This window comes from Buteo buteo, chromosome 12 (genome assembly GCF_964188355.1).
Source record: "Buteo buteo chromosome 12, bButBut1.hap1.1, whole genome shotgun sequence".
NCBI classification, from domain to species: Eukaryota; Metazoa; Chordata; class Aves; order Accipitriformes; family Accipitridae; genus Buteo; species Buteo buteo.
The window spans coordinates 28,886,939-28,910,724 of record NC_134182.1 but is presented as its reverse complement, the minus strand read 5'-3'; the positions used below and the strand labels follow the sequence as shown (position 1 = coordinate 28,910,724).

The following is a 23,786-nucleotide window of genomic DNA, read 5'->3' as shown; positions in this document are numbered from 1 at the left end:
TGGTATTTGCATTCTAATATGTTTTTTTTTCAGAGTAATCTTACCATATGCTTAATTTGCCCACCTGCAGAAATGTGTTGGAATCTCTTTTCTCACTTTTACTGATGTTTATAAACTCCCTGAGACAGAATCTGTCTCATCATTTATACTGTGACCATTGCAACAGAGCCTTGATAACCTTGTTTTAGACTTCGAGATGCTAGTGTAATTTGAGTATAAAACATAAGGGTTTTCTGCCCAATAGAATCTACAGAGGAAACCTCATGCTAACAGCAGTAAGCCTGTGAGACGTGACAGAGGAGGCACTTCTAAGGAGATTGGAGAAAAAAATGGGAAGAAGAGTAGAGAGAGAAATGCTCCATGAATTAGTGGTTTTATGCTTGTTTGATGTGCAGCCTCTTCAACCATTTTCTGGTGGAGGTTTGGAAACAATATAGTGAATTTCTCTTCTGATTGTAGGCTTTTTCCATATTTGGGACTCCTTTTGGAAATAAGCCATACCGTTTATAAAATCTGGAGAGCACAGACTGAACAGGGTAAACTACTTGAGTGTTTAAGAAAGAGGAAGTTCTTTAGCAGTGGTGGTGGTTGTGAAATGGCTGGAAAGCTACTAACATAAACAAGGAACTGATGTGGTTGTATTTCTGGTATTATGAGATGGTGAAATAATGTTCTGAAGCTGCTACAGGAGGTCAAAGCCTTTGACTCCAGTTCCAGATACTAAAACAGGAATTAAGCACAGTGATAGGGGCTAGGTGATATGTAAGAAAGTGAACTGTTGTAAGTGATCATCAGAAATCTGTTGCCAGGGTAACTGAAATAAAAAAAAAATTAACCTCACACTGGAGACAATGAGACATTATTAAGCAATTCCTTGTTTGACTCCTTGCTATCTATTGGAAATTATCCCTCTTATGCATTTAGTTGTTTAGTTACAGATTTGCTGTAGAGCAGAGTATGCACTCCAAAATACAGCCTATTAGACAAGCATTTCATACCTTTTTTTTGGTAGAATAATTCACTCCATGTCATCACATTACTTTGTATTTCATCACCCACTGAGATGTGTTTTACTGGAACTGATTCCCACTTTGAGTAGTTGTAGTCCTTTTTTTAAATCCTACATACATATTAACATATAGTGGCACTATGATGATGTCATGCATGGTAATTAAAGATTTGGGATGACTTTGTAGAAAACTATGAGCTATATGCATGACTTATGCCTACGTATGATTAACTACTTTTATATTTGCGGGTTATGAGATGGTAGAAATGGTATACTGTGCATCAAGTCAACCTCGATATGAATATTTTATCGCTTACTTTATGGAGTGATTTGTTTGAAGGGGAGAATTGGCATGATACATGAATCAGGTGGATGTATAATGAGTGAAAAATAGTTATGAATATATAATCCTCTAGATTTAGCTTTGAATTCCTGTAAGTTAACCTAGAACTGTCAGACACCATTATTTCCACTTATATTAGTAAGCTTCAGGGCCAAATAGCTGAAGGGTCACTGTCTCTGTTTTATTGTTACATTTTTTTAACATTCAGCAAGATTTGATCTGAATTACATTAGAATTTTTAACACTATTTCTATATGGGTTTTGTACAACATCATGCTTTGATCTGTAGTGCTGAAATGTTTTCTGAACTTGAAAATTAATTTAAGATCTGTGGTTGCAATAACAGTTTTCTTTAGCTGGGGGAATGTGCTTTGGTTTAAACCAATCTACATAAGAATGGATAAGAAGGTGTTAAGTAGTGCTCTTGCAGCTGGAAGGCTAATGCAACCAGCTGCTTCTGACACTTTGTCCATACTAACAAGTCCTGGAGACTAGTCTGGTTGATGAAAAGTTTCAAATAAACTAGTGTATGATAAATGAATTAAAAATAACAAACATATTGTTAAAATCATTTAGTCATATTGTTACATTTTTAATTTATATTTTTATTATATTTTTATTGTATATATTTTTTATTATATTTTTAATGCTATGTATTTTGGCTACATGCAGTTGCTTTCAAGGAGAAAGTCCCACAAGATTTAGATCTGTGGTTGGTCAAATTGCATCATTACAATGTTCTCGAGCTTTTTGCAGGTGATGTCCATGTCTGAGAATGTGGCCATGTTGGAGGCTCAAGTAGAGAGAATTACCAGGGAAAAGAACTCTCTAGTTAACCAGTTAGAAGAATCACAACATCAGCTTGCATCTCATGAAATGGAGATGAATAAGGTAGGCACATTTATATAAATGAGTATTGAGCTTGGTTTTCCTTATCATCGTGACTTGAAAGATGAGAATTTTTTTTGTTCTGCGTTTTCTTCTGTATTGGTAAAGAACATGTGATAAATGTAAACTTCATCTGAATATCCCAGAGGCACAGTTTTACAAGTAAAAAGATAACTTTTTCAGTCTGCCAAGTCACCTTGTGATGCAAAAGCTAACCTTTCTACCTTGCAGAATATGCAGACTATTTAAAACTGCAATCCAGTGTTTCATTAAAAATTGCATTTTATATGAGTGAGACAACATAGTATTCAGCCCTGTCCTGTAATTGCTACCTCTGGGACATGCAGTGCTAAAATAAATGGAGCTGTATCAAATCACTGGTTTTCAAGTACTTTCCTGTAGAATTTGTATGTGGTGTACTGCTTTATTCATTAATATTGATGGTATGCCTTTTACAAAGAGATCTTTCTTCTAGTTAAGAATTACAGCATAACATCTATCTATGTATGTGTATTGCTTCTGGGTGCTTTATTTTGCACGTTTCTCAATCTATTAGAGCCTTAATTTGGGTCATAACACGAGAAAGAAAAAACAATTGCTATCCAAAATTTATGCTGGGAGATGACACATTTTTAAAGTGATTATTTTTATTAGCTTAGTTTTCATCATTCACTTGTTATTTCTTAACTTCAGCTTCATGAAGATGAGAGGATGCTAAATTTCTATAGAATAGACAATCTGAGAATTCAAATTTGTTACAACCTCTTGAAATGCCTGTATACCTTACCAATAATCCTAGGGCCAATCCTACCTTCTCAGTTGTTAATTACAAGGTTTTGGGGGCAATTAATTCTTTAGGCTGCTAGAGACTTCTGGAGAAGTTTTCAACAGTTCCTGTCTTCCTCTGCTTTCTCTGCTGGTAGAAATAGATGAAAGTATTGCAGAAAATTTACAGGAAAAAGTCATCCAAACTTACTAAAAAATTTAATTCAATTACAGCTGAAGAACAAATGAGGGAGCATTTTAAGAATGTCAGAATGGCTTGGTTTACCATTTCTGAAACACACCTTTGGTTTTTCAGACTGGGTTCACAGATGACTAGCACCACTTACAGGGGCAGGGAGGCGGGGAAAGAGGTAGTAGGTATAAATATCCATTGGTCTGGAAAGAACAATTTTATAGCCTACCGATTTGAAGCAATCTCTCAGGAGAGTGACACTGTGGTTCCAGTCTCTATGCTGTGTTTTCACTGCACTGTCCTGAGAGACTGGAAAACTGCATTTGTGTCCCTGTTCTGAATTGAGGAGTCTCAAACATCCTGGAGGAACGTCCTGACCATTGAGCTGTCAGGACTATGTGCATGACCCTGACGTTTTTCATTGGCTATGTAAGTGACATCTATGTCTGTTTCTGAATCTGACCCCTCATTTCCAAACTCGGTTTGCCATTATTAATAACAGCAAATAACAACATTTTTCCTTTTGAGTTTTATGTGAAATATTTTTTTCTGCATGCACCAGAAGAAAAAAGTTTGGAGTGAGAATCTTTTTCCTTCATTCTGAACTATGAGGAGACTGAAAAATCCATTATTAGGACAGCACCATCTGCTGATTCTTCTGTGTTATTCACTTTGTATGATGTATGGGGCTGCTGAAGGCAAGAATGTCTGTTTGTTTTTTTTTTTAATTTTGCTTCTAATAAGTGACATAGTGCACTTTGTTACCTCCTTCATGCAAAGTAAGGAGGAGGTAGAAAGGCAGAGTTGGCAATCTATGCAGTTGCATTTTAGGATTTTTTAGTTGCATATGATATTTCAGTATTAAAAAAAAATACTTTAGAACTTTGCCATTCATCAGAGCATTTTCTACCTTGCATTATTTGCAACAGGGCTAAATTCACAAGCTGTCTTTTGAATTAATAAGTGACACTGCTTCTTAAACTTATGGCAGTTGGTTTTGGTTTTTTCCTAAGGTGATTTGATTGCAGTATGCATATTTACTTTTACCCTACCTTTTTTTAAAGAAGAAGAAAAAAAAAGTGAAAATGTGAAGAGGTATGAGACTGAAAAATAGAAATTAATTTGGGTTGTAGAGTGTGTGTGAGGAGATTGCTGAGAAGCACAGAGGATTGTAGTAGCAAATTAAAAGTGCATACATATAGGAAGCAAGTGAAAGAATGTAAGTGGGGCAGGGGAAGCAGAGTGAGTTGGAAAGAAAATTCTTCTCTAAGGGTAGCTGTGAGTAAACACATTTGCGTTCTTGTTAGGGATTGTGCATGTATTTATGTTTGGTTAATTAAGGTGAAATGAACAGGCACAAATTGGAGGTGATTGCACAGGATAAGGACAAAAAGGGGACAGCTTGTCCACCATCCTTCTCCATTCCCAACAGATAAGATCAAATAGAATCCTTTAAAAGTCTTAGATATGGAAATGGGAGAATAACATCCCTGCACAGCAGTAGTGAAAGTTAATGGAAGGGATTGGTGTGGCTTTTTTTTCTTTCTTGCCCCTAACCCCTCCCCAGACCCTTTGAAGCTGAGCTGCCTTAAGGTGGAAAGGAATGAGGAGGTAAAATAATGAACATCCCAAAAGCAGAGAATAATTGTTACCTTTGTGGGAGTGATACTAGATTTCTTTAAATGTTGCTTTAATCCCTTTCTTCTGGCCCATACATATATTTGAATTAGGCATTGTTTTTAAAGAATTTATTTTCATTTTGCAGTAAGTCTATTATGCTCTGATCTAACTTTGAAAATTACTGTATTAACATCTAAACATTTTCTTTCTTAACAGTGGAAAATTGGCAAGATAAGAAACTACGCCCTTATATACGAGTGTGATAGATCCTTCTAGGTTTTGAAAGTGTTGACATAGACTTTCTTGGGATTTTGGAGAGAATGGGAGAAGAATATAAAACCAGCAACTGTAGTTTAACTGTATTTAGTAGCACATATATTTACAACATAAATATTTATACTTAGCAAAATCTTGATCCAAATATAATTGAATCTAGAAGGCACTGCATATTTCAAAGTTAATGACTATATAGAGAATTCAGATCCACCTTTTTATATAAAAACATTTACCATATGTAGTCTTAAAATATCTGTAAATTAAAATATGTTGCATTTAAATGACCTCTAGAGGGCACCAAAAGATCTAATTGCAAATCCTGGGTTATGGATTCTTCAAGCTACAGATCATGTTGTCTGTATAATCTAACAGGTGTGTGGAGAAATGCGCTATCAGTTGAATCAAACCAAAATGAAGAAGGATGAGGCAGAAAAGGAGCTCAGAGAGTACAGAACAAAAACTATAAGGGAGCTTGAAATTAAGGACCAGGTAAGAGATAATACTGCTATAACTTTGCAGTTATTAGAAGCCTAAGTAGGGTTATTTCGGAAGCTGGAATGATTAGTTTTTCTAATAGTGGTCATTTATTACTGTTAAATGGTTTCTAAATTAATGGCAACAAGCCAGCTGTTACTATTAAATAAATACCTCTTGGTTATCTTATTCTTGTTTTCAGCCCTAGTATGTTCAATTTTAGATAATACTCATCCCATGCTTTCATATAGAATTACTCTGTCATATGTATTCATACAACGTACTTAAATTGTATGTACTGTATACATATATTTATACACTTTTTCTCACAAGTAAATCCACATATAATTATGTATACATGCAGCCTGACAAAACATTAAAGACTAAGTATAACCTAACGATACCAGAAATGAAAATCATATATCTTCCTTTTTTTAAAAAAAAAAAATTCAAGGTTAATGAATGCTGGGATTCATAGAAAAGTTTTAAAAAAAAACAAACCAAACCAAAAATATCCTTCTAGAAAAAATAACTATATGAAAATTCCACTAGGCATTAGTTGTTGATTATCTTAAAACTGTGTTTTATAATAATACAAAAACCAGTATATGCCTTACAGGTGGTCTGTGAGAAAACATCCCATGCAGTAAGAAAGATTATTACAGTAACCTGCAACATACTTGGCAAGCAGCTCGAACAGGTGTAATCTGCATCTTTTGAAGTGCCCTTTTGTTGAGGTTCTATCCGTTTTTTCTCTAGGTATTCAAACTTCCAGCTATTCCTTCATAAGTTGTGATTTGCACATGAGAGTGGATGTCTTCTGAATACACATGTATAAGATGCACACGAGGATCTTTTTTTTTAGTATACATTTTTGTTATTAGAGCAGCCTATCCAACAGGTTTTAAACCATTCTTTTTTTTTTAAATAAGTGAACAAATTGGTCCCTGTGTAAGAATATATGTAGGGAAAAATGCAGTATTTCTAAAATTATATTTTTATTTACCAGTTTCCCAAAATCTTCATGTAGGGCAGTAAGTTTATTAACTTAATAAAGTATGAGCTTCAGCTGGAAGCAATATTAATTCAAATTATAATCAAAAGATATGTAAAATCCAAAAGAGAAGCTTATTAGATAAAATAACTCCTCAATATGTATAGAAAATCATCCAGCACAGAAAAACAGGGGCCCTAAAGCAGTTTGTTTTCAGGGTTGGCTTTTTTTTTTTTTTTTTTTTTTTTACTCCTGCATCCTTTAGGCCTAAGGACACTTTGAAAAACAAAAAACAGGCTTGTCGTCTGTGTCTTGACAGATATCACAGATAAGAGAGTTGGCATAATCTTGGCATACAAATAAAACAGGATGTGTTTAATAAGATATTTGAAGAAGTATCTTGGATTTTAAATCCTGTTCTCCAACTTGCTTCAGGATTGCCTTTTGAACAAATTGCAAAATTTAACAAAATATTTTAACCTCATGTATCGACATACTGGTATTTTATTCAGTGTGGGTATGAATACACCAAAATGTGGTGATTTATAATTCAATATAATTAAAGGGAAGTGATAGGAGGGAGAATTCCTATCAGCAAAGATTATTAGAGTAATTTGGTAATTACGTAAAGTACTTATATTGTTCAAATATGATTGTTGGTTCCTCAAAAAAAGGAAAACAAACTGTTTTGAAATTCTCAGGCTCAGCATCTAGCAGCTTTTTTATAGGTGTGGTGCTAGTAATAAAGTTCTGTATAGGTCCTAATATTATTTAACATGTTAAAAGGTCACCAAAATGAGTGTGTGTACATTTTGGGGTTTTTTGTTTGTTTGTTTTGCCATTTGTTTCAAATCAAATTTTAACAAATGTTAATAAGTCATTGCAAATTATTTCATTTAAATGAAATGAAAACAGTTCAATCACATCTATCTTTTTATTGAAAGAAAAACCTAAAATGTTTCATCTTATATGGCACTGATTAACAAACAGTAATTGTTCTTTGGTCTCTCAGCCATGACCTGACCTTCTGGCTAAGAGACAGAGTTGATACCTTCCTTGGCCACCATCTGTTCATAATAAATACATAATTCTTTTTTAAGAGTAGAGAAACAATAATGTATCAGTATTTTCATGCTATTCTATATTAAATGGTGCATTTTTCTGTTTTAAAAGCAAAGAAATGTTTTTCAGATTGCCTTATGATATATTGAAAGTGAGTTTACTGTGTCTTGAGGTATGATTGTATTTTTAATTCTGCTGTGGATGAATTTTAGTTTTAAAGATGTATTTTAGTTTATATGTAGTGACTTTTTAAAAGGGATTAAAGTTATTCAGGTGTATCAGAATAGGCGGAAATCCCCATATGTACAATTTAGGGTCATCAGATATGTATACTTCTATGTCAGTAAATGCAGATATGTATTTATCATACACTGATATTTATAAAGTACTTCAAAACTGTATTTGTGTATTTTAGGAAAATTAAAGGGAGTATATATCTTTGGGTTTATTCTCTTTTATTCTAGTATGTCTTTTCCTATCTTTATTACTCAGTTAGGACTAATAACAAACATTGGCACCTTGGTATGACTACCTGTTGTTAATATTTGACATGAATATTTCTTAAAATAAAAATGAAGAAGCAATCAGCAATGTTACTATTTAAATTGAATAAGTATTTTGTAATGTCATCCATCATTATCCTGATTAAGATTGTGGCAGGGGGGCGGGGGAGGACATATAGCACACAGTTTCTCTACACAAAAACTGCATCTGTTCGTCTGGCCCAGTATGTTGTAAAGTAGCATAACCTACTGCCCGCTCTTTTTCTCTCTCAGCCCTCCCATTGTGGATGTAGCTGTGCAGAAGTAACAGTGCCTTACTTAATACTTTTCCTTCTTAGGAACAAGCTTTCTAAGTTTTATGAGTATAATGCCTTCATGGCAGTAAACTGTGTCCACACTAGGGGTTGTACTAGCACAGCTATATCAGAGAAAAGTCACGCCCTAACCTAAATTGCTGTTATCAGAATAAAAATTTTGTGGCATTTTTAACACAGCAGGACTTCACTTTTATAATACTTCTTCTGTGAATTTGGAAGCACTGTGTGGCATAATTTGTGCATTTCTAATAGAAATCATACTTCTGACACACTATGAAATCGTTTCCTCAGATTAGCATCGCTTGCTCTTTTCTGCTCTGCATTATAAAAATAAAAATTAAGTACACTGTTAATCATTTGCTTTCTGTTTTTCTGTAAATCACTTTTATTTGGTTTATAAAATCTTGCAAGCTTCAGCATGTAGAAGTGAAAACAGTTTTGTAGTATTGATTTATGCACTCCCAGCCAATTTGGGCATCATCCTTATTAGATAGTTCTTACCAGTAGCATTGCACCACTGGGAGTTGTGGTCTCCTTGTAATAAAGTAACAGGACATGTTAAATCCAACTTCAGAAACTAACTGAAGCTTTTAAATTTTATTTTACCATGTTTTGAGGAATCAGATAAATACTTTGTGTAGAAATAAATCCAAGCCAGTAAACTTAACCTGTAAAAAACTATTCTTTTAATACTGTCTTTAAAATTGGGCAAATGTCATTTGAAGCAGGGCATTACAGAATTCTGTTTCCTACCTTGTAGGTGACAGAATGAAAAGCTCCAGAAATATTATACCAAAACCCACAAATTTTTAAGAGTTGCCTGTATGGAAGTTCATGAGCTCAAATAAAAGGAAGTTGGAGTGCCACTGATACACACAACCTATAGAAATGGAAAGAGCTACACATCAAAGCATTTTTGTGTAGTATGACAGAACCTAAATGATATCTCTGTACACTATAGACTGACAATTTTGCAGACAAATAAAAATCTGGCAAAATTGCAGTCCAAAAGCATTTTGCCAAAAGGTATTTTGGGAATGTTTAACTCATTTGTCATAAATCTGTGATTTATAGTAACCTAATTTAGACATTATAAGTGGAGAGATTACTGACTCTGTCTTCATCAGAAATAATGCAGGCCAAGAATTTGGGTATATATCCTGGAAATGCTGCAGTGTCCAATGCAAGACCAATATAACCTTCTGAAGACACTGATTCACTGATATGTCTTTTTATGGGTAGATACTAGGCTTCCATGAGTGAGGCTTTAAAATACTAGATTTTTCACAAGCTGGGACATTCAGGATATCACCAGATGTTTTGAAACTTGCACATTTTAATAATGCTGATGAAGATGGGTTAGGATTGTGTGTTATATGCATTCTTGTAACAGTTCTATACCTAAGATTTTGTGACCTCATTAGTTAAAAAGATGCTCTGGAAGTTCTGTTTTGAAAAGAAAGTCTGTTCAATCAGTAAACATACTTGAATACTATTTGGCAAACCCAAAACCTAGCAGACAGCTTGAAACTCTTAGCATCAAATATTCTTACCTGGTCTGACCTTGAGTATAATGGCCTTAAAAGTAGCAAAACCAAATTGCTTTTGGACAAGAAAGCATTAAGAAAATGTGATAACCTTTGCTATAACAGAACTCTTTAATGTATCACTTTCAGTTTGGGGCATTCAACGCACTAATTTGAAAATGGGTAAATAAGGAGACAGTAAAATGATAGTATTTTATGCCTTGCTTTCATACAAACTTTCTGACCTGTTCAGGAGGAACATCATTCTTTTTTATAACTGAACTTACTAGCTCCTCTCAAAGTTTTTGAGGAAAAACTTTGATCTACAACCATGTAATATATAACAAAAGAAATGTTTAATTACAATTATGATATGGCTGCTGCTGCTCTGCTGTGGCATCGCTTTCCTCTGTCAGCCATCCATTCCTCAAGGATGAATGGTATGAGCAGCCTTCATTAAATTCTTTGTCCATGTTTCCATAAGAAAAATCCTTAGGAGTGGGATTCCCAGTAGTAGAATTTTCTGTACTGATTGTCATGCATTTTCTGTGCTGGTCTGCTTCCCCTAAGCAGCTGGCCTTCTAAGAGGAATAACACAGCTGGTAATCAGGATTTTATTGTTCATAGGTGTAGCTGGCCCATGTAACCTTGATCCATGTTCTGTCATCCACTGTGATGTCACCCCATTAGTATATGGACAGAGAAAATCATTTATGTGCATTAAACATTATTCATGGTAGGAAAAGAGTTGCATAGCTCTTAGTGTAGTGTTTATATGCATTATATTTAAAGAAATGCTTGTTTTCTGTTGGTTTTTTTTCTTCTTCTTAAACTACAAAAATGCTTGCTTTATCAATAGTCATTGTGCCAACAAACAGAAGAAAAGGAGTGTACAAGTCCCTGACTATCACTTGTCAGTTGTTACTGCATAGGTTTTCTTTCCAGCTATTCCTTAATGATGTCCAGGAAACAAGAGCCAATCCTACATCAGTAATCTCAAATATGTGTTTGAAAGGATAAAAGGAGTAAGTTTTGTTCTCTCCTGTTTTTCAATAATGAAGTAGGAGTAATCTTCCCCTTCCTTTTTTCTATATGCATCCCTCCTTTTCTGAAATTCCTGTATCAGCCAGCAATCTATTTTGCATGACCCCATTCTCCCTACTGTCCCTGTCCACCCCCCAGTGCAATCCATTTAAAAAAAAAAAAAAAAAAAAAAATCTTGTTCCACTGTGGAACAAAATCACTTTCTTATCTCTGCTGGTGGCTGCTAAGCTAATCTCTAGTACAGCAGTGTTGTCTGTTAAAATGTGACTGCAGTAATCTCTATGGGTTTGGAAGTTTTGTTCCTGAAATAGTATTTCAGTTCAAATATTTTGGCAAATTGAAAGCAAATTTTTTCAGGGAAATAATGAGGTAAAATCTTGTATAACATGTTACAGTCATTCACTCTTGTCTGTTTCCCAGGGTATTTATCCACAGTATCCTAGGGCTGTGTTGCTCTTTGGGAGTTTGCACAAGGACAGACACCTAAGATTATTGCTTAATTAAAAAATTGTGTTTATATTTGTAAATATATACTTAGCAACATGAATTTTTTCTTGCCCCAGCTAACAATTGCAGGTAGAAAGCTTCCTTCAACAGGATTTAAAGATGTGTGCATTTAAGGACATCCCCCCTCCATATTATTCCCAGGAAGTTCTTCCAGCACTGCTGCTCTTCCTAGCAAACTGTGGCATCCTGTCTCAATTAATTCTCAATCTTTTTGGAAGCAGAGGGTTTGTGGCTGCTGACCTTTGCTTAGGTAATGGCTCTTGTCTTGAGGCTCTGCCTTTTAGTGAAGCACATGGGGTGCCATAGTACTGCCAGGTGCTGTTACATGTCTTCGCAGTACAAGTGACAATGTGGTCACAAAACTGCCTCTCTTTGAGGAGTTCAAGAGTCCCACCAGATCAGGCTAGAGTAATAGCCATCCAACAAATTCCAGCCTGCACTGCTTATCTAGGTTATGTCTTTGCTTGTGTCTCTGGTCTTTAGACGTCAATTGATTTGTGAGCCAGCCATAGGGAAAACCTTTCAAAGGAACAGTGTGTGTTTCTTGGGGTTACTTCTCTTCTTGTGTTTTTGCTCACATTAGTTGCGTTTCATGTCATGAAAGGTTTTCAGACTTCTGTTTTGGGCGAAATGATTTGTAGAATTTACAGTTTTTTGGGTTTTGGGTGGGTTTGGGGGGGGGGGGGTGTTTGATTTTTTTTTTGTGAATTGACCTCTTCAAAAGAGGTGGTCTTTGTGCACTCTTTTAAGCCTCGTGTACATTGTATTTCTTACTATTTATTTGTATATTCTCACAGCTTTATAATAAATCTACTTCCAGAAAGGAGGTTTCCCCTTTAAAAACAAATTTAGTTTTCATAACTGCTTTGTGTGTTCATTCAGATTTGAATGGGAAGCAGCAGTAATTCATAGAGAGTGCAAAAGGGAGAAAAATATTGTTGGGACGTGGCGGGGGTTAACCTCGTGATGGTCCGAACTCTCTTTACGAAGTTGGATAGTTCTTCAGGTGCAATATGTTATGTCAGATGGCCATGCCTGGGAGGTCTGAGGTTTAGAGACCACTCAGAACCTAGAGTTGCTTGATTGATATCAGGATTAGGATAGAAATGACTTCAAGTGACCCCTGCTGCATATGGACTGATAGTCATCTTTCTTCCAAGTAAAATACCTCGAAATCATGGTACAAAAGCAGTCTTGGTTTATTGGTTTTTTTAAATTAATAAAAATAATAAAATACAATTGGTGTTATAGTAGGGTATGATTATTCTGTTCCTGATTAATTAGTATATTAATAAATAAAGAAAGCAACATGATTGAGATCAGTGTTAATGCAAAAATTTCCTGTTGCTGTTATATATATTTAAGTGTATGTGAACGGCCATACTGGTGGCATCTCTTAAAAAGACCTTAATTATAGCTTCAGTCCTGTGCACTATCACTGATCTCATTGATTTGAAGGGCTACTTCGGTAGATGAAACTAAGCATGTGAGCATCAGGCCCTGTAAAATTTTACTGTGTATTACTTTGAAGTGTATGTGTTTCTCATAGACGTTGCCTTTTGGGGATGTACCTGCAAATACCAACCACCAGAGTAATTACATTTCACTTTTTATTACTTTATAGTTGGTCTTCTATTTTTGGTTCTATTTTACACCCCTTTAATCTTTTAATAATGGTGGAGAATGAAGTACGAAAGAAAAAGAAAGTACTGTAAATTCACAAAAATATTCTCCCCTCCAGAATTATTTTACTGCAGAATTTATGCAATGGTATAGTCAGTGCAGAATTTATTCTTCAGGTTATATTGTGTATTTTCTTACCTGATGTGTGAGCATACTGGTACAACAGTGAATGTCATAAATCACTTATTAATTCATTTGTTTTTAGTATATTTTTTATTTTGTTAAAAGCCTTCTAAAGTTGTTTTTGCATTTACTTCAGAGTATGAGTTCTTTTATCACTGCTTAATCATTCTCATTTGTTTAAAAAAAGAGCATTTGTCTTTTCTGTCAGTTTGCTGCTATTTAAAATTCTATGAAAAACATCTGCTAGTTTGGAATTTAAAGTTGCATTTTTCTGCATACAATAGAATCAGCATCAGTATGAAAAGAATTAAACAATTATTTTAATCTTTAATTTGGCTTGTTTTGAATGAAATTATTATTTCATTTTATCAGATTTTGTAGAGATAAAAGAGATGTCTAGTTAATTAAACAGCATATTTTTACAACATACATAAGTATTGTTAGGTGAAGATAATTTCAGATAATTTATGAAGAGGATATTTGAAGATTGATCCAGTGTTTGAAAAATCATCTTTTTATGTTTTCCAGTAAGTTGCATTTATGTCACTGAATGAGCATGTCCAGTGTGTTCACCTAAAAATGCATTGTGAAAATCAGAAGATAATTTTTAAACTCATCATAAACTAATGAATGAGAAGTGAAACACTTATTTGAAGTGTTAAGAAAAAAATATAGAAGGGTCCTATATGCTTCAAAGTGGAAAACTTAAAATATAGAAGTTGGTTGGTGGTAATACTGAAAAAAGAATAATTGATATAGAATGCAATTTTACTGCAGTGATATCTCACCAATGCTTTTATTTTTCTTTAGTAAAACTTCTTTCTTGTAATGGAATTGAATACGCATGCAGAATGGTGTTAATGTGTTTCAGCTTGCTAATAATGATGTTTGTCTTACTGAGGTTTAGCCTGCCATCTTTCAATGGCAAAGTGCCTGTTGATATTCCTTGCGAGTTTAGGCAACTGCAGTGCAAGACAGATTAAATAGTACTTTTAAAATTAATGTGCAGAAGAAATAAGAATATTAAAGTTGCAGAGTTAAGCACCAGAAGTTGCCTGTTCCAACCTTAATGTAGTCTTGTTGTACGTATACATTATGATAATTCTGTTCCTTGTTATACTGAAAATCTGTTTCAGATTTTCTTAAATGCAAGATTGTCATCTGTCTTTTTGCAGTTCTGTGCTCCATCTCTTGTCTCTCACATACATTGAAAAGTTAAGTACCTTGAAGAAATACTCTCTGATCATGTTGTAAAAAGCTGTATCACAAGTGATAGGCACTGAGGGATCAAATTAACGCTGCATGAAAAGCAGAGTTGTCAGCAAAATACTTTAGTTGGTGGTTTGTTTCCATTTCTCTCCCTACAATTACACTGGGGCCCAGAGAGCAGCTACAGAACTGCTTCTAGCTTCCCAGTAGAAGAAATGGGAACTAAAAGGAAAATGAAAACTAGTTTGAGTCTAAATAGTTTTGGAAAGATGCTGCCTGATAAGGTTCCCTGCAGGAACAGTGAAGAAGGTTCATTGGTTCTGTAATTTCTCTGTATTTTAAATTCTGATTATATTGTGATGACTTAGTGATGTACTGGACTTGACATATTTGAGGATAGAGTGTATTTGTGAGACTATTATTGTTTGCAGGAGAGAGAAGAGCGTTTGTTTTTATTGTATGAACAAGTCTCAAGTTCTGAGGCTTCATATGTTTCAAACTATTATCTGAGTTTTTAAACCAAAGTAACGTGTAGCATTCAGAGTATGGGCTGTTTTCAGCACAGTGATGCGTGGCTCCTACCAAATTATTTTCAGTGAACATTTTCTGGTCTTTCAAAATGAAGAATTTAGTTGACATCCCTAAATATACCTGGATTAGGTGCTTCTGCTTTCTGAGTTGCTGTTAGCATGTTCTCTTGGGTGGCATTTTTCAACCATTCCTTTCTCATGAGGTTGTCTGCTCTTTCTGGCATGGTCATTGCCAGAATTCTTGTGTAGAATTCCTACTCTTCATAAAGCTCACGCTGTGAGTACCTCTAAATATTGGTATTTTAAGATATATTTTTATATATCTATATACACCTACACACATGCACTTTGTATGCACGTGTGTGTGTGTATGTAAAGGAGCTGGTTCTGAATTTTAGAATTACTGATGAAAGTAGTGGAAGTAAAATTGTTCTTCAAAACCTGTTTGCTTTCTTGATACTTATAGAAAATTATAGAAATCATAAGACTCCTGTGAATCCTTAAAGACCCTGTCATGGAGTCATTGAGAATTTCCCTCTGCACTTCCATGACAACTGACATCTGTGGATGTATTCTTGGGTTCAACCTTGCAGGTTCAACATCTGGCTGATGGAAGCAGAACATTTTCACCAGAGGTTCTTACACTTGGAATTTGCTTCCTTCTGTGGGTCTGTGTCAAAACCTGACTGAGCCTGTTTAACTTCAGGCAACGGTGTAAAGCCCATCTGTTCCTTGAAACTTTTCCCTGAAGGAGTGATCTAGAGTGTATTTATGTTCTCAGCTGTGGTTATGCTTTTTGAAATACTTAGTTGATGCTTTTCAACTAACTTGTAGTTTGGGGTTTTTTAAAGCTGTGCTGAATGGATGTATTCTTAAAGCAAATTTTAAGAATGTTGCAGAACTTCACTGTCTTTACAAGTTAAAGATAGGGAAGAACCATGTCCCTGTTTACTATGAATGGAGAAATAACATTAATGAGCTGCTGCTGTTAAGAAGAATAGAGTGTAGAGAACCCACTGAGACTTCTGTTCTATTTAAAAATATGCAAAAGTCTCAAAATAAGTGAAAATGCAAACCATATGTAACTGAATACCTTTGCACACCAGGTTTTAAAATATTCTGACAATGTAATAGGTTGTTACATTCTTTAGAGGGGAAGTATACTAACAACTTTGCATATAGTTTCACTATCTTTGTATTTGAATTTGGAATTACCAATTTAATTTGGTAGGTGGTCTATGTGATAAAGCAAGGTGACATTCAAATTCTAATCAACATTTCCTTCGTGAACCTTTGTTGAGTGCTCTTGGGGGGAAAAAAGTGTACAGTTAAGTAATTAGCAAAATTAAAAATTAAAAAAAACACATTATGAAACCTTTTTCTGGATGAAGAACTTGTATTTGTCTGCAACATCATGACTTACTGTAAGTGGTTTAGGTTAACATTTTCATGCAAGGAAAAGAGACAACATTATTACAAAGGTGCTTCAAGTGCAAATATTGGGACTGCATTACATTCATTTGTTCTTGTAGAATGTTTGAATGAATAATTTCATGAACTAAAGAAGATATTGAGGCTTGTCTACATGAGGAAGCTATCACAAAATAAGTTATGGTGTGAATTTAAAGTATAATAGCTATTCAGCACTAACTCCGTATATGAACAATTTTATTCTGTACTACAAATGACCTTTCACAGTTTAGTTGACTGAAAAACATGCAAGTTCCCTCCAGCCCCAACGACGAATAAATATTTATGTAGGGAGTTAGTGCAGAATAGTTACTACATGATAAAATTACATTTTTAGCTTATTCTGTACTCCACTGGCCTCCTTAAAAGCATCCTTAGGACATGTATAGTATTACATTACAGACATGTTCCTCCAGGTACTTGTATGTTGTATATGGACTTAGAGCAAAATATATTCCTTCTGAGAATATTTGTGAAATATGTTTAAATTGTTGACAATATGATTCAATTGGAGATCCTAAGTCCAGTATGCTTCACTGGAATCAAAGTTAGTGGTCATGCAAATTTGCTTATCGTTGTTTGTAAAATAAATTAATAGACTCGACGACTAAGATTTACTTACTATGTTTAGTTGCCATATAAGGACTAATGATGTTAAGAAAGTGACAGGATTAACAGCAGCTGGTATTTTTAGGATTCAGTTATAAGTCATAAATAACTTACTTTCTATAATGGTAAAATTACAAAATGACCTTTATTCTCTTGCATAATATTATATGAATATGACAAAGCTAAATTCCACCGTGTCATTGTTTATGTAATAGATAAGCAAAATAAATGACCACAAGAGTTATCGTATGTCCAGCAGCTTCTGAAGATGGCTGCTGTTCTGCTGCTTTCTGGCTTTCTAACAGAGTGAATTTGGGACACAAATATGGAAGCCTTCACATGAGAAAATCGGAAAATGATTGAATGCATGTATCTCTTAAGCTGTGTGAAGACAATAACATTGATTGTTTATTAATGTCTTTAAATATTATATGCATTTTGGCTTTTCATAAGAATGTAATTTCAAATACTTTAATTTGCTTGTTTTGCAGTTTTTATGAACGAACTACTTTTGTTCTAAACCAAAAGCATGCATTATTTTTCCGGAGCTTTGATCACATTAAGGTTTATTGTCTTAAAATGTGTCTCTATGCATTTCTTAAATATACTTTCTTTGGTTCTACAATTTTCTAAGAAAATAGAAAAACTGGGATTAGAGCTGAATGGAAACAAACAGCGTTTGGAACAAGCCCAGCAGGATGTGACAGGAGCCAGAGAGGAGTGCCTAAAACTGACAGAACTGCTGAGTAAATCTGAGCACCAACTGCACCTCACCAGGTACCCCTTATCCTATTACATGCTGTAGTACCAATTTCATTCTGCTAATTTTTTGCCACAGGCTTCCCCACAGTTGTTATAGATACTTGCATTAATTGACTGTATGGGCAGCCCTCAGTCATGTTGGAAGTGGAGATTTAAGTGAGTGAGTTACGAACTACAAAGTGAGTTATGAACTATAATTTATGAAAGTTAATTACTAGAGTGAAGAAAAGGCAATGTTCAGCTCTGGTGATGAGGTGGCATGCTTTTGGGCAGGTATAAGAGCAGGGGAGAGTGCAGCTACATTCTGTTTGTCGTTGCTGTGTTTGGTAGGACAAAGATATTTTAAATGTCTTTCGAGGCTGTAGTGTTCAGCAGCACCTTTAAGTGTAGGAGTTCTTGGATAAATAACCTGAAGTTTCTGCAGCAGAATGACCAGGAATGTATAAATGAACATAATCATGTTAAGCCTCATTGAAGATTAAAGAATCAAAAGGTAGCATTACTGTCTATGAATAGGAGGTAAGCTCCAGTATGTGAGGAGGGTGTTTAAGTCACTTGCTCAGTGGAGATGTGGTACAATGCAAACACTGTGTGACGAGAGACTTTGCCTGAGCTTATTCCATCCTTGGTTATAGCTCCCAATGCCATTTACTGTACTATTCATTACACTTTTCTGGAAAACACCAGAAGTTTATCATGCCAATTACTCATTGCAGCTTGAGTTTTGGTACCTGCAGGAATTTTTCCTTTTGCCACAGAACATGCTGTTGTCTGACCGTTCACAGGATTTTGGTTGTGTGTGTGGTTTTTGTTTTGTTCCATTGCCCTGCTCCCCGCAAGAGTGAACATCCAGAAACAAATCTGGCAACTTTTACTCAGTCCTTAAGGAAAAAAGTTAAGTTAATTTAAATTTTACGGGGGGGGGGGAAAAACCCTCAGCTTTTTATCACTTAACAGAAGTCTGCGTATTTATCCAAGTCTTGTACTCTTTGGGTTTTGTGAGAATTCTGCCATTGAGTAAATGGAAATAAAATAGAGCCTCATCTAAACTATTAAATTCAATGAATCATTTGTTTTATTCAGCTACATTTCGGTGTAATTCAGAGCACGGTTGTTTAACAGATGGAAGAAAGTACCACTCTAACAGCCTGTATTTAGAGAAAAAATATGCTAGAGGTTAATGAACTTGAAAAAAGTTTTGGGTGAGTTGTTAAGATATCTAAAGTTTGGATTTAGCAGAACTTTATTAATAATGATTTGTTGTGATAGTTAACCAAATGGCTTACCACGCTCCTTTTAGCAAAAGGCTGATTATATGCAATAAAGCTCAGATATCTTGGAGGAAATCTGACTAGCCAATTTTTTTTTTTTTATCCCCCCCCCGTGAAAATACTCAACTTGTAAAAATGAGGACTATTGCCTACTTTTACATAGCGAGGTACTTAAAGCTGGATACCTAACATACAAATGATTCAGGTAGCTTTTCAATCTATGGTCTCTGACTTGGGAAGTTTCTGAGATGTAAATCACTGGAGCTTGGGAACAGTATTTTGGGCAAGTAATGTTCTGTGCTGGCCCTGTTCTCATACAATTTCACAGACGTCCGCTTTTTGAGACAGATGCTGAACTGCCACGGCTTCTTTGTCTGACCTAGTGCAGCCACTCTTCTGCAATGTCCTAATCTTCATTTTATTTTTTATATTTTGCATTCATGTTATGGCCTCTGCTTGTAAATATTGAAATGTTTTCTACACTGACATTTAATTGTTGGAAAAACATATACATTGAAGCATGGGAAATAGGTTCAAATCTTTCTTCTTGATATTCCCCAAATTCTACAATGCTTTGTTCTCTGTAGGTGTTTGTGTCCTCCTTATCTGTCTGCTTTCCAGGAATACATTAGGTGATATTGCTGTCATGGGTGAAGAAGGGGGGCAAAAGAGATGAGAGATTTGTTGCTCCTGAACTGTTACTGTCATCCCCACATACTTAGATTGGTAGGGCAGGTTTAGAGGTGTTCTCACATAGTCATCTCTTCCCTGAGTCGCAGAGGAAAAGATCCCCTACTCAAATGAAACTTTTCCTTAGCCTGTACTCTTCTTCTTCCTCTCAGATCACTTTCTGCCAGAACAGGTTTTCTGTATTAGTGAAGGTATAAAAGTTACATGTCTCTAACGGCCTTAGTTTTGCATTTTGAACTCAGTATGTTTTTAATGGATTGGTACCTCCATAGTTGTTGCACATGAACTTTATTCGCTTACGGTCTGCTTTCTTTCATTCTTTATTCCCTTCACCTCAAATGGCAGCTGTGCCAGTGAAAATGCTTACTTGAAGGGTAGTGGTGATAGCAATCCTATGGGGATTATAGACTCATTCACTGTGGCACTTGCCAAGGAAAACAGATTTTAAGCTCTAGAGTCCTGCCTGTGGGAGGTTGCTGCAGAAACTGCACTGATTTAGTGCATCTCTTGGGTATGCTGGCCTTGGCCTCATCTTGCTGATTCCCCTCTTTTCAGGAGAGGACCAGCTGGTCCACTCCAAGTCTTCTCACAACGCTGGACTTGAGGGAGGCTTGTACTGCTGTTACACAGTTATGGAGAGTCTTTCTGTTGCCTTGCATGACCTGTCTGTGTTGTTCTGGCAAAAATTAGAAGTAGCTAGGAGATACAGAAAGAATTCTTTGGTTTCTATGAATTAGTATAGAATTAGTATACTACAAAGGAGAAAAGTTCTTCACTAATCCACTGATTCGAAGTTTGGATATTGTAAATAAGTAGCATAATAAAACAAATACTAGAACTGTGGATTTTAATGTATGAAAATGAGATGGTAAATATTATATGAATGGATTAAATAAGAAAGAGCATGTAGTCAATGTCTTCATGAGAAAAAGAAAGTGCTCTGCATAGCTGCACCCTTATCCAGGAGTCCCACTTCTTTGCTGCATCCTAGTTTTCAGACACCGTTGATTGATTACCAACTAAACAGCTTCTAAGTTAACAAAATGTACTTGTTAAAAATCAAGAAAAAGGTTACAATTAGCTATTCTAAAGCACTGCCACAGAGTTTAAAATTGTATTTTCCTGTCACCTTTCTTCCTGGAGCAATATGTTACTTAGAAATCCTTGCTATTAACATGCATTTCCTGCTATTGAATCTAGTTAGTAATTCTAATTTGTATGTCTTCAAATGACTGGGAAAATACAGAACTTTTGCTGTGTAGTTCTGATTGTCAGTCATGTAACTTTGCAGATGTCACCATGCTATGAGACTGACCATGCTTGTTTTAAGTATTTATTTTCTTACCCTATTTCCAGCTTTGTGGTTATTTGTATTAGAGTTACCGTAGTAGGAGAATCTTACAGAATTACTTCTGAAGGCAGTGTTAAATTGCCATTACTTTGGCAAGGTTGGGTCTTGCTAATGAAGCTTATCTGAATCCGTTCTTCAGAGAGCAGAAAACATACAGATCTATTGTTCTTAGTTCATGAGAGAATAATCATTAAAAAGCATGTCAATGTGCTAGTGGAAAAGATCACATAAAAGATGCAAGATGTTAACAACTTGCCCAGATCTTAGCACATCACCTAATTTAATAAAATTTTTCACTATTCTTGCATAGCAGAAACATGGTCACAAATCTTTCCTCTTTTTGTTTCAAAACAAATCTGAAGTTATTATTTGTTTTAGCTGCAGTCAGATGTAGTTCCTGTTTGCATATGCCAAAGCAGTTAAATAAATCTGAAGAAGTGAGGGAGTCACTGAATTTCAAAATTGAACTTTTTCTATGCCATCATGCATTTTCTCAGGCACGAAGCTAGGTAGATGGCTTGAGATATTTTTGACTGAAATGTCATCTAAAATTTGCTGGGAGATATAATTGAGTGGAATTGAAGCAGATTTAGTTTAGTTTAATTTTTACTATTCTTGTTTGCTTATATGAAATATTGCAAGCAGTATTGAATGTCAACTTGTAGAAGGGGAAAAATTACTAAACAGTAGAAGAACCCATGCTTCCAGGTTCAGATGACCCACCAAGCTACCCTGAATCCCTGTGTCACTGTTGAAGAATAGAAGTTTGTATTACAGTGAGTCAGTGGGTTTTGTAGTTCTTGATTATTCCCCCCTGCCCCCCATTATGTGATATTTATTCTCTCCCTTATTTCTGGAAATGATATGATCTCTAGAAAGCAGCATATCTAAGAAAGTGGTATTTGGGGAGTATAGTGTGTTTTAGCAGTGTTATAGCCTTCCTACTGTGCATCCATCCTTCTTGCTAGTTTCAACTACTGCATTAACGCTAATTCATATTACATGTATAATAAATAAAGCACATAAATCTATCATTCTACCTCTGGGTTCCAGTGGCATTATTTAGTCACTGAAGCTTTGGTGTTGAGCTGTATGTCGTCACCAGCATTCCTTCCTAGAATTGCAGCATGCCTCATAGGTTGATTTCCCTATTTAAGCTATACTATTAAATGATAAAATGTAAACTAACTTCTTGGTGGTTACACATAGCCTTTTAGGGAGTTGCACAGTACTAGGTATTTATTATCTATTGTTTTTTTCTAGCAGTACCTATTAGTTAGCAGCACAGTTACTGTCGTGCTTTTTCCAACAATTTTAACATGTCAGAAAGAGTCCATCGTCTATGCTGGAAAGGAGGTAACATTCAAAGAAATGCTGTTACTAATATTAAAAGTCTGAGGTATGTTTTATGTTCCCAGACTGACTGACTGAAGAAAGGACCAATAACACTTAAATTGGTGGGGGGGTGGGGGGAGGGGGGAGAAGCAGAAATGAGGTGTAAGCTGTGATTGTTTTCTAATTTTTTTTATATTCTGCTCATCTTGTACGAAACCATTATTTTAAAATACAGAGAGGAGTGATAACTTGTAACAACTCTGATAACTAATAAACTTTTTAGAATCTGCTTCATATGTTTACTTTTCATTAAATTTAGGGATGGTTGCAACTATGTTGTTGTGATTCAGTCAACATTTATTCCTATCTGTTTTTCATATACAAAGGCATCGGGATGCCAGAAAATAAACTGTTAACGGAGAATTAACTTCTTTGGCACGCTTTCATACTTATCTTCCAAATTAAAGAAAATGAAATGGGCAGAAGCAGAGTGTAGATTACCTCCTTTTTGTCAAAAATGGTGGGAATTTGAAAATTAATAATAAAAAAGGGAACAGATGCAGTAACATGCCAGAGGGAGATTAATGTGGAGAGTAAAATCTGTGAGCAACAAAACTGAAGCAAACTGAATCAGTGGGAGGTGGTTGTACAATCAAAATCAGGATAAAAGAGAAATTACAAACAACCCTGCACTTGTCAAAGTAGTAGTAATGAAATCCTGACTCTGCCAGCAGCGAGAACCTGTGTTAGCACTTTGGGGTAAGGCCGGGAGCCGGGTGCCAGGTAGGAGGGCAGCGCGAGGCTGCTGGGCGGCAGCCATCGCGTGTGGAACAGATGGCGGGGAAAGCTGGCCGGGGAGGGGCTCCTTCGCAGAGCTAATCAGACAGTAACGGATAGGGCAGCTGGGAGGACTGACCACCGAGAGGCGAGCGGCGGGGTAGCCGCAGCCTTCCACGATGTGTGCAGTGGTGTGCCCGTCGGCCGGAGAGAAGACCTTGCAACGTCTTTCCGTGCGGCAGGCGCGCCAACTTTGGAGGCGAGCGGCGGGCCTCGCCCCGCGTCCCGGCGGAGGGGAGGTGCGGGAGGGCCGCCAGGCTCCCTCCCTCACCGTGCGGCCTGCTGGGCCCAGGGCACGGCCCGCCCGGGGGGCCGTGCCCCCTCCTGCCTCAGAAACACACCGGCCTTTGCTCTCGGTCCCGTCACGTAGGAAGGTTGCGCGTGTTCGCATTTGT

The 23,786-nt window shown here is 35.9% G+C and overlaps 1 protein-coding gene across 3 annotated transcripts in view; it reads left to right on the top strand.

Annotated features, from left to right (window-relative positions):
* Positions 1 to 23,786, top strand: part of SDCCAG8 (SHH signaling and ciliogenesis regulator SDCCAG8) — a 116,573-nt gene that overhangs the window by 27,270 nt on the left and 65,517 nt on the right. For all 3 annotated transcript variants that reach the window (XM_075043176.1, XM_075043178.1, XM_075043177.1), the window contains 3 exons: positions 2,109 to 2,243; positions 5,467 to 5,583; positions 17,780 to 17,922. In XM_075043176.1, coding sequence (XP_074899277.1) covers positions 2,109 to 2,243; positions 5,467 to 5,583; positions 17,780 to 17,922 — 395 coding nt within the window. The remainder of the gene's footprint in view (positions 1 to 2,108; positions 2,244 to 5,466; positions 5,584 to 17,779; positions 17,923 to 23,786) is intronic.